Genomic DNA, 14,050 nt, shown 5'->3' on the forward strand with positions numbered 1-14,050 from the left:
ATGATATCTAGGCATAACACAGTATGACAACGCTTCAGACGACTGTCTATAGCCTACAGCTAATCAATCAGTCAGATTCTGGAGTGCATTCACGTTTTAAGGACAATTATAAATGATAAATGATCTTAAATAAAACAAATACATTTATAGAGATGGTATATCAGTATATAATTTCACTCACCTAGGAAATGGAGACCACGTGAACGGTTTGTGAGCATAATTAAGTGCACACAGCATGCCATATCATCTGATAATTGTAGGAAATAATTCTAAAAAGCAACTGACTGTGTAAAAAAAGGCCACATAAAACAACACAAAAATACAATGCATATGCCGAGCTCAGTGGCTAATCAGCCGGAATCAACTGAGTTGAAGTGACTGCGATCAAAGAGACCTAGCTGTCACTACAGTGGCCACGCCCTTAATTATGCTGACTTAATATAACTTAAAATAAAGGAAATGGGTGAGTTATAAAAAAAATTCTCCCCCCTCATAGTTATCATGAAGGGTAAAATTAGCTATATGAACTAAAATCTTTCTTTGTACCAGGCTGGAAAAATTTTTTTTTCTGCTGTAAAGTTGGCCATTTAAACAGTGAGCTCAATAGAAATCTGCTCTATTATGGAGCCAGAACTAGCGGAATTTCGATGAATTGCAGTTTCAGTTAATTACGCAATTGCCTCACGAGGGAGAGCGGGAGGTTGCCGCTTGGTTACCCCCAACACAGAAATTAATTATTAAAAATAATTAATATTTACAGATTAATCACTTTTGATCACATGAACAAAGCAGCTATTGCAAGTCCGTGCTATCCCCATTTAAAGTGACTAAATACTGGCGTCAAACTTTCCACTTGTTTATAAGTCTTGTGACTGTATTGGCTTTCAGAGAGTCTCAGGACTCCTTAAACATCAGATTCTATGGCCTAATGTGTTTGTTGTTACGCCGAACAATAGACAATGAGTGGGTTATCCTTAGTGAGAATAAAGGTGATTGTTCTGGTGGAGTCTTGCGTGTTTTGTGAGGTGTGGATGACACTAATGGCTTGTCGACTCAAAGGACAATAGAGAATGAGACTCAATGGTCCTTACAGCATAAGACTTAACCAGACTTTACCAGAAGAAAACTGTTCCTCACTTTTTTTATTTTTGTGGAAAGTTCTATAAAACAAATGTTAGATGTGATCACTAAGCAGAATATTGAACACTCATTGATACAATTAAATAGGGCTTAAGAAGTGCTTTTGTTTTATTTTTATTTACATATATATATATATATATATATATATATATATATATATATATATATATATATATATATATATATATATATATATATATATATATAAGATTAAATAATTTTTATGATATCATATGATATTAGTAGAAGACAATAACATTGTACCATTATATCAGAATCACAAATATCATTCTGATTTAAGGATAAAAGGTTAAATTATTGGTCATACAGTTGAAGTCAGAATTATTCACCCCCTTTGGATTCTGTTTTTTTTTTTTTAATATTTCCCAAATGATGTTTAACAGAGCAAGAAAATTTTCACTGCATGTATGACAATATTTTTTCTTCTGGAGAAAGTTTTTTTTTTATTATTTCGGCTAGAATAAAAACAGTTTTTAATTTTTTAACAAACTTTTTAGGGTCAATAATATTAGCCCCTTAAAGCATTTTTTTTCTCGATTGACTGCAGAACAAACTGTTATACAATGACTTGCCTAATTACCCTAACCTGCCTAGTTACCCTAATTGGCCTAGTTAAGCCTTTAAATGTCACTTTAAGCTGTATAGAAGTGTCTTGAAAAGTATCTAGTAAATTATTATGTACTGTCATCATGGCAAATATAAAATCAGTTATTAGAAATGAGTTATTAAAACCATTATGTTTAGAAATGTGTTAAAAAATCTTCTCTCCGTTAAACCGAAATTGGGGAAAAGGTAAACAGGGCGGCTAATAATTCTGACTTCAACTGTATATAAATTATAATCATCACTTATGTAAATTAACATATACCATTTCATCTTAAACATAAAATACAAAATTAAATAGTCTCTAATATAATTGATGATTTATCATTTAAAATATCTTTCTTTGTTTTCATTCATCCATTTTCTTGTCGGCTTAGTTCTTTTTTTAATTCAGGGTCGCCACAGCGGAATGAACCACCACCTTATCCAGCATGTTTTTACGCAGCGGATGCCCTTCCAGCCGCAACCCATCTCTGGGAAACATCCACACACACATTCACACACACACTCATACACTACGGACAATTTAGCCTACACAATTCACCTGTACCGCATGTCTTTGGACTGTGGGGGAAACCGGAGCACCAGGAAGAAACCAACGTGAAGGCAGGGAGAACATGCAAACTCCACACAGAAACGCCAATTGAGCCGAGGTTTGAACCAGCGACCTTCTTACTGTGAGGCAACAGCACTACCTACTGCGCCACTGCCTCGCCCTCTTTCTTTGTTTTCTTTTTTTAATATCAAGATAACAAACGGTTTATTTATTGTTTATTATAAGCGTATTAGTTTATTGGGATAAACTATTGAATGGGACCTATATTTATTGAGAATTTATTATACACTCACTGGCCACTTTATTAGGTACACCCGTCCAACTGTTTGTTAACGCAGATTTCTAATCAGCCAATCACATGGCAGCAACTCGATGCATTTAGGCATGTAGACATGGTCCAGACGATCTGCTGCAGTTCAAACAGAGCATGAGAATGGAGAACAAAGGTGACTTTAAACTTGTTGTGATTGCTGGTGCCATGGTGCTGGTCTGAGTATTTCAGAAACTGCTGATCTACTGGGATTTTCATGCACAATCATCTCTAGGGTTTACAGAGAATGCTCAGAAAAAGAGAAAATATTCAGTGAGCAGCAGTTCTGTGGGCACAATTGCCTTGTTGATGCCAAAGGTCAGAGGAGATTGACCAGACTGGTTCAAGCTGATAGAAAGGCGACAGTAACTCAGTTAACCACTCATTACAACCGAGATCTGCATAAGAGCATCTCGGAACACGCAACACGTTGAACCTTGAGGCGGATGCAGCAGCTGAAGACCACACTGGGTCCCACTCCTGTCAGCTAAGAACAGGAAACTGAGGCTACAATTCACACAGGCTCAGAGAAGATTGGAATAACATTGCATAATGGATGTGCAGCCGACAAATGTTGCTATCATGTCAATATGGACAAAATCTCTGAGGAATATTTGCAGTACCTTGTTGAATCTATGCCACGAAGGATTAAGGCAGTTCTGAAGGCAAAAGTGGGTCAAACTTGGTACTAGTAAGGTGTACCTAATAAAGTGGCCGGTTAGTGTATGATATGATATAATTAGTCTTAATGCAACATCAGTAAATTAAGTTTTATTATTTGAATCCATCCACCCATCCCAATCCAGAACAGATGAACACTTAAACACAAACTTGTCCAATTTGCCATAATTCTCTTGCTTCTCCCATACTAATAAAACACCCATCCAAAGACCCTTAAAATCACTTCACCTTCTCCAGAATCCATTTTTGTTTATTGTAAAGATATTTTACCTAGTCTTATGCCAAATAAGCAACAGTAAAGCTCTATGTGTGAGATGGAAAACAACATTCATGCCAAAAGCAGCCGTGATCTCATTAGCAGCCTCAGATCCAAACACAGAATCCGCCTCTGTCACAACTCTGTTTCATGCTAATAAAGTTATCAGCTCGCAATCATCACCCAGGCATGCTTGACAACGGCAGTGATGTCTGAGAGCATAATTACCATCATTCACTGTGATTACAGGCTGAATTACCATCTTTGGAATCTCTCAAATCGTCTCCATGCAGGACCTGTTGACTCGCTAATAGTCAAGTTTAGCCTTCACGTTCACAGGGGGGTTTATTGGGCTGTATGAAGCAGTCAGGAATCACTTATAAGCACGCTTTTGGGGGTGGTGTGTGTATGTGTGTGTGTGTGAGTAGGACTCCTCAATCAGTCAGCAATTAGCAGGAAACCCAAACAAGAAATATAAAGTAAAAGAAGTAAAAATACTATAGCCAAGGTACTTTTGTTAAGATTTTGTTGTTAGTGCTGGATGTTAAAGTACAAATGAAACCAAAGCTAATCATATTGTTAGCTCACATTGCTAGTTTTGCGGTGAACAATTCACCTGTGCATGTCATTAAAAAATAAAACAATTGATGCCCTTGTAATCTTTAATTGAAATCTGAAAATATACTTCCTGTTTGTTTTCAGCTAAAATGGCAGATTAAGTCTGTCTGATGTTGTGGGCGTGGCTAACACACTTAATCACGCCCCTCCAATTGTCAGCTTTGAAAACAAACAGAAATGGTGAGGAGGAGGTGTCTGTTAGGTTGAAGTAACTCTTCTTAAACTCATTTCCCCATCTTTCTGAATGAAATGCCTGCTTATCCAATCAGCTCGCAGTAGAAAAACAAGCCACGCCCACTGTTTTCTCATTTAATATTCTGTTTCTCTAGAAACTGCGTCACAATACGGAAAAAAAAATGGTTGCAGCTTTCGGTTTAAGTGGACTTTTAATGATTATATGTAATACTGTAAAAAATGTCTCTGATTTTAGCGGTAAAAAAATCTACAGTAAAAATATGTAACCTGGTTAAGAATTTGTTTCATTAAAGGGATATTTCACCATATTTCTGTCATCAATTACTCACTCTTTACTTGTTTCAAACATTTATGAGATTCTTTCTTTTGCTGAACACAAAAGAAGATACTTGTTGAAAATGTTGAAAACCATTGACTTCCATAGTATTTAATTTCCCTATTATGGCAGTCAATGGTTTCAGGTTTTCAGCTTTCTTCAAAATATCTTCCTCTGTGGTCAAAGAAACTCATAAAGATTTTGATTTACTTGAGGATGAGTCCACTATACCTTTAATACATTGTTTCTCAACCATGTTCCTGGAGGACCACCAGCTCTGCATGTTTTCCATGGATGCGTCCAAATTTGCATACTTCCAAACTATATAGCACGCTAAAATCAGTATGCGAGCTGAGTAGTATGTTTAAATTCATAGGATTCGAAAAACAGTATGTGAGAAGTGCTCGGATAACCTACTACTTCTGGCAAGATTCTGAATTGTTCATCTGATGCTACACTAGAGAATTTATGAATGAGAAGTAAGCAACGCAGCTCACGCGAGTAGGGCACATAATCATGACAAAATAGCAGCTGTAGTACGTCCAAGTTCCATTCATACTGCTCACATTCATACTGTATAGATACTTTTATGGATACTTTTAGACCGTACTTTTATGGCCGAGTAGTATACATTTAAATTCAAATGAAATACCTACTGAGTAGTAGACAGTTTCGAACGCAGCCCACATCTCCTTAAACAAATACACCTGATTCATATCAGCAGCTCATTAGCAGAGATTGAAAGAGATGTAAAGGGTGTGACAGACAAAGGAGACATCCAAAACATGCAGTGTTGGTGGTCCTACAGGAACGTGGTTGAGAAACACTGCTTTATTATAGAAGGTGAATAACTGTGAATTCACTGTCACAGAATTCCCAGCATGACACTTCCCTTTATATGCTTTTTTTAACATTAGTATGGTTAATTTTTAGTTTTGTTTCATTACTTATGTACATTAAAGTATTATGTTACATGTAATGTTGATATATGCTGATTATTGCATTACTTTAGTGTCGTGTGTTATCATGACGGTGTTGCAGGTTTAGGGTTAGATGTGGGGTAGATGCTCCAAAATTTTCCTGAAAGTGTGAATTTTTATAACATGATTCGTATTTTAAAAATACATGTAACCATTTAATACAATGCATGATAATGACAAAAGTAGGGCTGCACGATATAGGAAAATCTGATATTAAAATAATATATACAAATTTTTTGCAATAAATATTGCAATATGAATACAGTTTCATAAAATAGTTTTAATTGCACTATATAGCATGGTTTTCTGGGGAGTCTAACAGTATTATGGTACAGAAATAGAATCAAGAAGATTAAGTAATAATTTCAAGAAGATCAAGTAATTATATTGTTTTGTTTTTAGCTAAATTAAAATCAAGAAATAAGTCAAATTGAAGAGTTATGTCTGAAATCAAGTAATATCTGCCAGTGGGGTAAATAAAATAATCTTGTTTTCACTTTACAATGCATATACTTCCATGTTAAATTGCTTCGACTCTACATTGTAAAAGCGCTAAATAAATAAACTTGAATTGAATCGAATCGAATTAAATGAAATTGAAATTATTGAATATTTGGACTAAAAACAAAACAAAAAATTATAGTGAAAATATATACCTTTTTTTTTTTTTTTTTTGCGTAAATAATGTAAATTCTGTATAAACACAGTAATTAAATACAATTATGGAGCTCCCGGTAAGCTATTATACAGACTTAAAATTGCATATCTTGCAATGTGACTGGTGTGCATGTGCATATGGCAATATTGAGGCTGAACCAATATATTGTGCAGCCCTAACTACAAGCATCGAAGGACCTTGCATGTCATAAAATGATGCCAAAGAGCTACCTGGAGCATCACAAATGGAAGTGAAGGAGTCCTGAGTGAGTGTCAATATGTGACGAGTCAGTAGTCAGAATATGTTGAACCACTTGGCAATTGATGCTGTTGAAAAATATTATTTACCTTGTTTTTTAAGATGCCAGAAAGCTTTTTTTCAGTGAATTTGCAAGACTTCTGATTTATGAGCCATTGTAAATAATTAACAAGAACAACAAAGTGCAGTAGTTGTTACAAATCAGTATATATTAAAACTGTGAAAATTCTGGGATTTACACAAGTCCTTCATGTTGTCCCAATACAACACAAACCGATAAAGTTGACTTGATTGTTTTTACAAATTGTAATGGATTAAACATAAAACAATTAAGTTTCCTGACTAAAACCCAAATTGTGTTGATTAGTAGAGAAGTAGTTTTTATAAACAGTAAAAAATAAAAAATAAAGAAATTGTGTGTAATTAGGACAGTTTTTTTGCAATAATTATGTAAGAAATATCGGTTATTGTAGTAAGCAAAAACTACTACTAAAACTATAGGTCAATTTTTTTTGCACTAATTGAAATAAAATAGTTATAAATAAAAATCAAAAACTAAACGTAACTGCAGTCACTGAAAATCTGAAACACTTCTTGCTAGTGGGGTGTCTTGGATGATCTGGACGGCTTGAGCATGAATAAATGAACAATAAATTAGACTAAAAAGACCACTTTGGAGGTACTATTTTCATGTTTATGTTATAGATGGAGATGTGAAAGTTCTGTAAGTCAGCTTAACGGCAGAGCTTGTTTGCTCCTACAGTGAATGGTAACCGCTATTCCAAAAAACCCATAGTAAATTCATGAGGGAACCTGCGGCGAATTAGCCTTCGGGCTGCCCTGCAAATTACCATCATGACTGAACAGCTCTATAGAGAGAGCGAGAGAAATGCTGGACTGCAGGGATTTTTAAAAAAGGGGTAAAAATGAGACAAAGAAAGACAAAGACTAATGATAAAGAGAGAGATGAATGTAAAGGGCATGGGCGACCGGGACAGGATGATTGCAGACTAAAGGAAAGAGATATTACAGAGCTACAAAACTTTTCAGCCAGACAGGAGCAGCTGAGGGAGTGCTGAAGTCAGCAGCACAGCGGAATGGTGGGTAATGGGAGGAGGGGAGATTTTAAATGGGATATAAAGGTACAGTTTTGTCACACATATGTTGGGTTTTCATGTTTTAGGGGGACTTCCCATAGACGTAATGATGTTTACACTGTACAGACTGTATATTATGTCTTGTTACAGCAACAGGAAACACTCTTCAGGATTACCTTTTAAAAAAAACATGATTCTGTGTGAATTATGAGCCATTTTCCTCATGGAGATTAAAAAAAAATGTCCCCACAAGATCAAAAATTACAGATATTGCTACTTCAGAAAACATTTGGTCCACACAATGTGATGAATACCAGAATCAAACACGTTGGCTTTGGTGGTTTATGAGGACTCTTCATAGGCATGTTGTAGTTTTTACTGTAAAAAAAAAACTGGAGCCAGATCAGTCTCAATAATATTACATTTGCATTTATAAAATTCATAAATGCAAAGCACAATTTGTAAATTCAAAACACAATTCATCAATTCAAAGCAAAAAGCAAAAATGCTTCCCAAATGCTCTCACATACTGTAAGCATCTTACATAAATACATGTAAAATGTTTACACAATTATGAAGCTCTTGTATTACCTTCCTCATTTGTTTATGAATTTTGTTCGATGTATTTATGAACCAAGAAATGCTGACACTAGCATGGAGTCCTTTGAATTAGTGTGTAGTATTTTTGAAACCTTCCTGGCAGGACACGGTTCGTACACATCTTTTTTGGGAGGATATTCTGTTTAGCCAATCACTGAGTTTTTTGTCAACCAATCAAAACACTCTTTACTGAACAAACTTGAAAAGCTCCACCGTTCAATTATTATTATATTACATAAAATAAAATAAATAGTTTTAACAGTATTATTAGACATTTGTAAACTATTTATTGACACGTTGATGCTTGATTTGTTTACTTACTCATCTATTTTTTTTGGAGATAATAGAAAAATATGAATACAACAGAATGACATAAAACAGTTTTTTATGTCATTTTAGCATTAGGTGTAATAAAGATATAGATATTATTTCTTAAAGTTTGTAAAAAAAAAAGCATACAAAAATCAGATATAATAAATTATAAATAAACCAATATAAAACAAAGAAAAGCTAAAAAAAATAGTCATATAGCTATATTACTAATAAATGAAAGCCAGTTTTAGCCATTTTTAGTTATTATTATCATTTTTTTTTACAAAGAATCGGAAAAAAGATTTTAGTTATTTTCTAAAAAACAATAAACAACGAGTTTTTTTAATGTCGTGTAAACTATTTAGATGACACTATGATTTTAGTGCACTATGAATGGAACGCAATTGTCAATATGAAGATCGCTAAAACTAAAGTTTACAAAATACATTGAAAGCAATTTACATAAGAGAGATGACTTTAATTCCTTAATTTTTTTTTATTATTCCAAGTTTAAATGTTGGAATGTTCGAAAGGAATAGGGTATGGGGGGATAATTGGGAATAGAACACAATTAGGAACTATGCTTCTACCTGTAACTGCAGCTCTAGAGAAGTAGTTACAAACGTACAAGTTTGCGATGGAGTTTGCGAATGTTTGTTGGAACGATGGATTGGGATAAACACCAAATAAACAAACTATATTTATAACGATGGAACTTGCAACCTTAGCTGGCTAACGATGGTTTTCGGAAATGCATCCCTGGACAGGCTGTTTAAGTTGGGGGGGGGGGGGGGGGGGGGGGTCTGCTCGTGCTGGTCGGACAATAGAAAATCAGTTGTTCCTTGCACCACCTGGTGGATATTGCGTAAAGCACAAAAGTGTTTTTTTTTTGTGTGTGTATGTTTTTTTTTTTTTTTTTTTATAAAAAGGCAGCCTTTGCTGCTGCAGCACAGCGCATGACTGCACGTGACAAATTACAGCACTGCGCACATTCTCCGCGGCCACATCTGTACAAAGACGGTTCCCTCATTACTGTGAATGGGGAAAAGTGCTAATGTCAGTATGGCTGTCATAGCAAAGGGAAGTCCTGTCTTTTCGTCGAAATTTCAATTCAATTAAATTCAATTCATTTTTATATAGTGCTTTTTACTTTTTTTTTACTAGATTGTGGCAAAGCAGCTTAACATAGATGAAGTTCTACTAAACTGACCCTACTTCAGTCCAGTTTTCACAGTTTACTTTAGCTCAATTCAGTTTAATACTGTAAATGTCAATGCTGAAAGACAAAACATTGAAGAGAAACTCCAACGGTGCACCAATTGTATCTCCAACGAATTGTCAGTCATCAGTCTATAGTCTTCACATATTCTATTTAATACATTTGTTCGTTATGGCAAGCTGGACCATTTTGCAACTACTGCATATCTGCATCGATTTTGACAGGAGAAAAAAAAAAACATCACAGCAAAATCGCCGAATGTTACATGTATTGTGTCCTTTCTGTGCCATCCTCCAGTCTTTGCTCAGGTTTTTGTCTCTGTTATTCTAGTGTTTATAACCACATCCTATTGTTACCATTGAGACAACCGAAAAGGAGATTGGTGTCATGCCAATCTTTGTGCATAATAGAGCAATTTGGAAACTACGTATTTTAAATGTAATTAGTGCTTAAGCAACAACAATCATGGGACAGGTCACTTCAGATTGCCTTGCTGATTTGAAATATGTCATTAAACTGTGAGTTCAGCAAGCAGTTTTCAAGATTTCAGTATTCCCCATTCCTTAAGATAGGGCTTTAGTCTTGGATGAACTGCACAGCAGCGTAGCAAGTCCTCATATACCACCCAAACCAGTTCACAAACACGCACAGTAAACAGACTCAGTTTACTTTTTTTAATATCTGATTGACTGTCTATTTCACTTCCTGATTAGAGACTGTTGCCTTAACAACGTCAGACATGCATCCGTAATGTTGCTCTTGAGTGATCCTCTTTTTTCTCTTCTTCTCTTCCAGCTCCCAAAGAAGAGGACTTATCCAAAACAACAGGGAAGGTCTCTTTCAATGAAGTACCCATCCCCAGAAATAAACCATCATCCGATGCTTCTCTTTCTACGGCCGGCTTCATCATCATCATCCTCTGTCTGGGGCTGCAGTGGCCCTTCATCTGAAAGGCCACATATAAACACACACATACACGTGGGAGAACATCATTAAAGAAATGTCAGGGTCTTATCCCCCCAAAACACACACACACACACAAAAAGAATGCAAACTTGCAGTTGGTCATTAACAGTCTGATTTAAATCACAGTAACATCCTGACAAGCATTTTCCCTCAAACATAAACAGTAAAAATGCCTCTCTATTGCAGTAATATGCAGGTACTTATTGTTTGAAATATGTAAGAGTCGTAGAAGTTCCAGTTTAATATCCACATCAAATTAGTTTCCAATATTGTGTTGATAGAAAGTATAAATTGAATATGCATTTGCATAGAAAGTTTTAAACGCAAGCCTAGTGTCGACTTTAATGTTTCAAATCGTAATTTTTTTATAAATTAGTTTGCTCAGAAAATGATTGCATTAAAGATCATGATTTGTAATGTACTAGTGAGAAATGAATGCTGCATGATGCCTCATTCGCACTAGCGGCGACTTTGTAGCTGCCTGTGTGGCGACCTGCTGCATGTCTGTGTAGAGCCCCCTTTCCACTGCACACGCTGAGAGACACACCGGAAGTCATTCATTTCCAATGGAGAGTAGTCCAGGAGCTGCGAGGGGTTACCATCATCTCCGTATGTGGAAAATTCAGATCTGATTTGAGCTGCGGATACGTTGACATACCTGAACTCCTGCAACTAGACCATTAGCGACTGGCCGACCAGATGTGATGTATTCCAGTGTTGTCCAAGCAGGTCTGTGCGCGATGAGAAATACAATTTTTTTTTACATTTTTTGTATTTTTTATCAGAAAAAAGCATAGTCTTCTCATAAATGAGTAATAAAAACTATTATTTTTTAATGTTGTCTTTACATTCCCTCCAAAATTAGCGCTCTGAGTTTTAGTATTCATTCATTCCACCCTGGTGAATGCATGAAGGATAAAGGCTCTTGCTTTTGCACTCCTTTATTCCGAACACCACGAGAATCAGCTTCTCTCCCATGGTGCGTGACAAAATTGAAAATTCTTTGTGACAGCCACAAGGGAGCGTTTTCCAACAGTTGTGTCCAAATGTCGTGTGCAGTGGAAATGCGGCTTAGGTCTACAGCAGAGAGAATGCAGCCAGCCTCTGCAGGAGCTGAGAGAGGATCTCATATGCTTTACCGGTGCTCCTATTGGCTGTTACTCAGGAAATTCACTCTTCATTTGCATATAATTGAAATATTCACAACTTTGTCGTGTAACTCGACACCCGCACCTGGTCGCGCATCGATGGCTGTACTTCACATAGACCGAAGTTGTCGGAGGTCACTCACACTCACAAATGAACGATCGCTTGTCGATTTGCCGATGTGAGTCGCTCATAGTGTGAATGAGGCTTTTTATCATTTGCAGGGTTTTGACATTTTATTTTCACATTTTATTTAGTTTACTGGCCATTCAATGAGCAAAATATCATTAATGATCAAATGTTTCAAGTCACAGCTTATATTTAAATAATAATTATTATATGAGATAATGAATCATTTACCCAAAGAGTCCATGGTGGTTTTTACATACAAATATTGGACATTCAGCATTCATGAGAACAAGTTGAAGTGAAAGCTCAGTGCAAATTAATGAATCTAATCCCAATACAGGCAATATTTCACTTCAAGAATGAATAAAGTGTCCTTTAATAAGTAAAAAATTAGGTTTTTTATTAAAAAATATTTTAAAAAGGGAGCAAACAGAAAAGAGTCTATATTATATTTCTATATTATTTCCAGATGTTAAAAAGTTTCTGTATATATATATATATATATATATATATATATATATATATATATATATATTAGGAATATATATATTAGGAATGCTCCGATTGATCAGCTAGAGATCGGTATCAGCCAATAATCACATTTCATGACTTTTTCAGTACTCGCCAATCTGACCAATCTTATGAACTGATTGCAAGTGCATAAGCGATCTCTGCGCTCCCAACATAGCAGCTGTCCAGAGCTGCGATCATTCTGCTGCTATTAATATTTGGAGATGAGCAAAATATTTGAATGGCCTTGCAAATGCACTTTTAATGAGGCCTTTTTACATATTAGAACAGATTTTTTATTTTTTATATAACTATTGCAATTTCACTATAACCTGGCTCTAAATATATAAGGTAAATAAAAATAGTAAACCTTTTTTTTTTTTTACTTTCATACATTTAATACTATAACTTGTTGTAATAAACATCAGTTTACAGGCCTATTTTGTTTTAGGAAAGAAGAACTAATGGATTTATAGGTGTGCATTTTAACCTATGCATCAAATATGCGCTCCAAACTTTTTCTTCGCTGATACATGTTGAATTCTTCTTCCGACATTTGTAATGTTTCCAAAAATTCTACTTTATCTATTATTTTTTGTTAAGTTGCTTTAACCATTATACTAAAAAGTTATAAGAGACATGTTCAAGGGATATATTCAACATCCTTATTATAGAGAGATCTCCACCTTATCATACTTAAAGGGAAAATGTGCTTTATGCAATAAGTTATATAAAGCTTGAAGCATCAGAATTGGTTCTTGTTAATGGCCGATCACCATGACAAGGAATCAGAACTCGACATCTGCTGCAAAAATACTGATCGGAGCATCCCTAATATACAGTTGAAGTCAGAATTATTAGCACCCTTTTGATTTTTATTTTCTTTTTTAAATATTTCCCAAATGATTTTTAACAGAGCAATGAAATGTTCACAGCATGTCTGATAATATTTTTTGTTCTGGAGAAAGTCTTATTTGTTTTATTTTGGCTAGAATAAAAGCTGTTATTAATTTTTTAAAAACCATTTTTGGGACAAAATTATTAGCCCCTTTAAGCTATATTTTTTCCCGATAGTCTACAGAACAAACCATCGCTATACAATAACTTGACTAATTACCCAAACCTGCCTAGTTACCCTTATTAACCTAGTTAAGCCTTTTAATGTCACTTTAAGCTGTATAGAAGTGTCTTGAAAAATATCTAGTAAAATATTATTTACTGTCATCATGATAAAGAAAAAATAAATCAGTTATTAGAAATAGGTTTCTAAAACTATTATGCTTAGAAATGTGCTGAAACAATCTTCCCAGAACAGAACAGAAATTGGGGGGAAAAATAAACAGGGGCGCTAATAATTCAGGGGGGCTAATAATTCTGACTTCAACTGTATATATATATATATATATATATATATATATATATATATATATATATATATATATATATATATATATATATATATATATATATATATATAAT

At 34.8% G+C, this 14,050-nt stretch overlaps 1 protein-coding gene across 2 annotated transcripts in view; it reads left to right on the top strand.

Annotated features, from left to right (window-relative positions):
• The window catches only part of gpc5c (glypican 5c), a 295,133-nt gene extending 282,625 nt beyond the window's left edge, over positions 1–12,508 (top strand). For both annotated transcript variants that reach the window (XM_005171430.6, XM_005171431.6), the window contains one exon: positions 10,616–12,508. In XM_005171430.6, the coding sequence (XP_005171487.3) occupies positions 10,616–10,770 (155 nt within the window). In that variant the 3' untranslated portion in view covers positions 10,771–12,508. The remainder of the gene's footprint in view (positions 1–10,615) is intronic.
• The last annotated feature ends 1,542 nt before the right edge of the window (positions 12,509–14,050 follow it).

The sequence above is a fragment of the Danio rerio genome, chromosome 2 (genome assembly GCF_049306965.1).
Source record: "Danio rerio strain Tuebingen ecotype United States chromosome 2, GRCz12tu, whole genome shotgun sequence".
Lineage (NCBI taxonomy): Eukaryota > Metazoa > Chordata > Actinopteri > Cypriniformes > Danionidae > Danio > Danio rerio.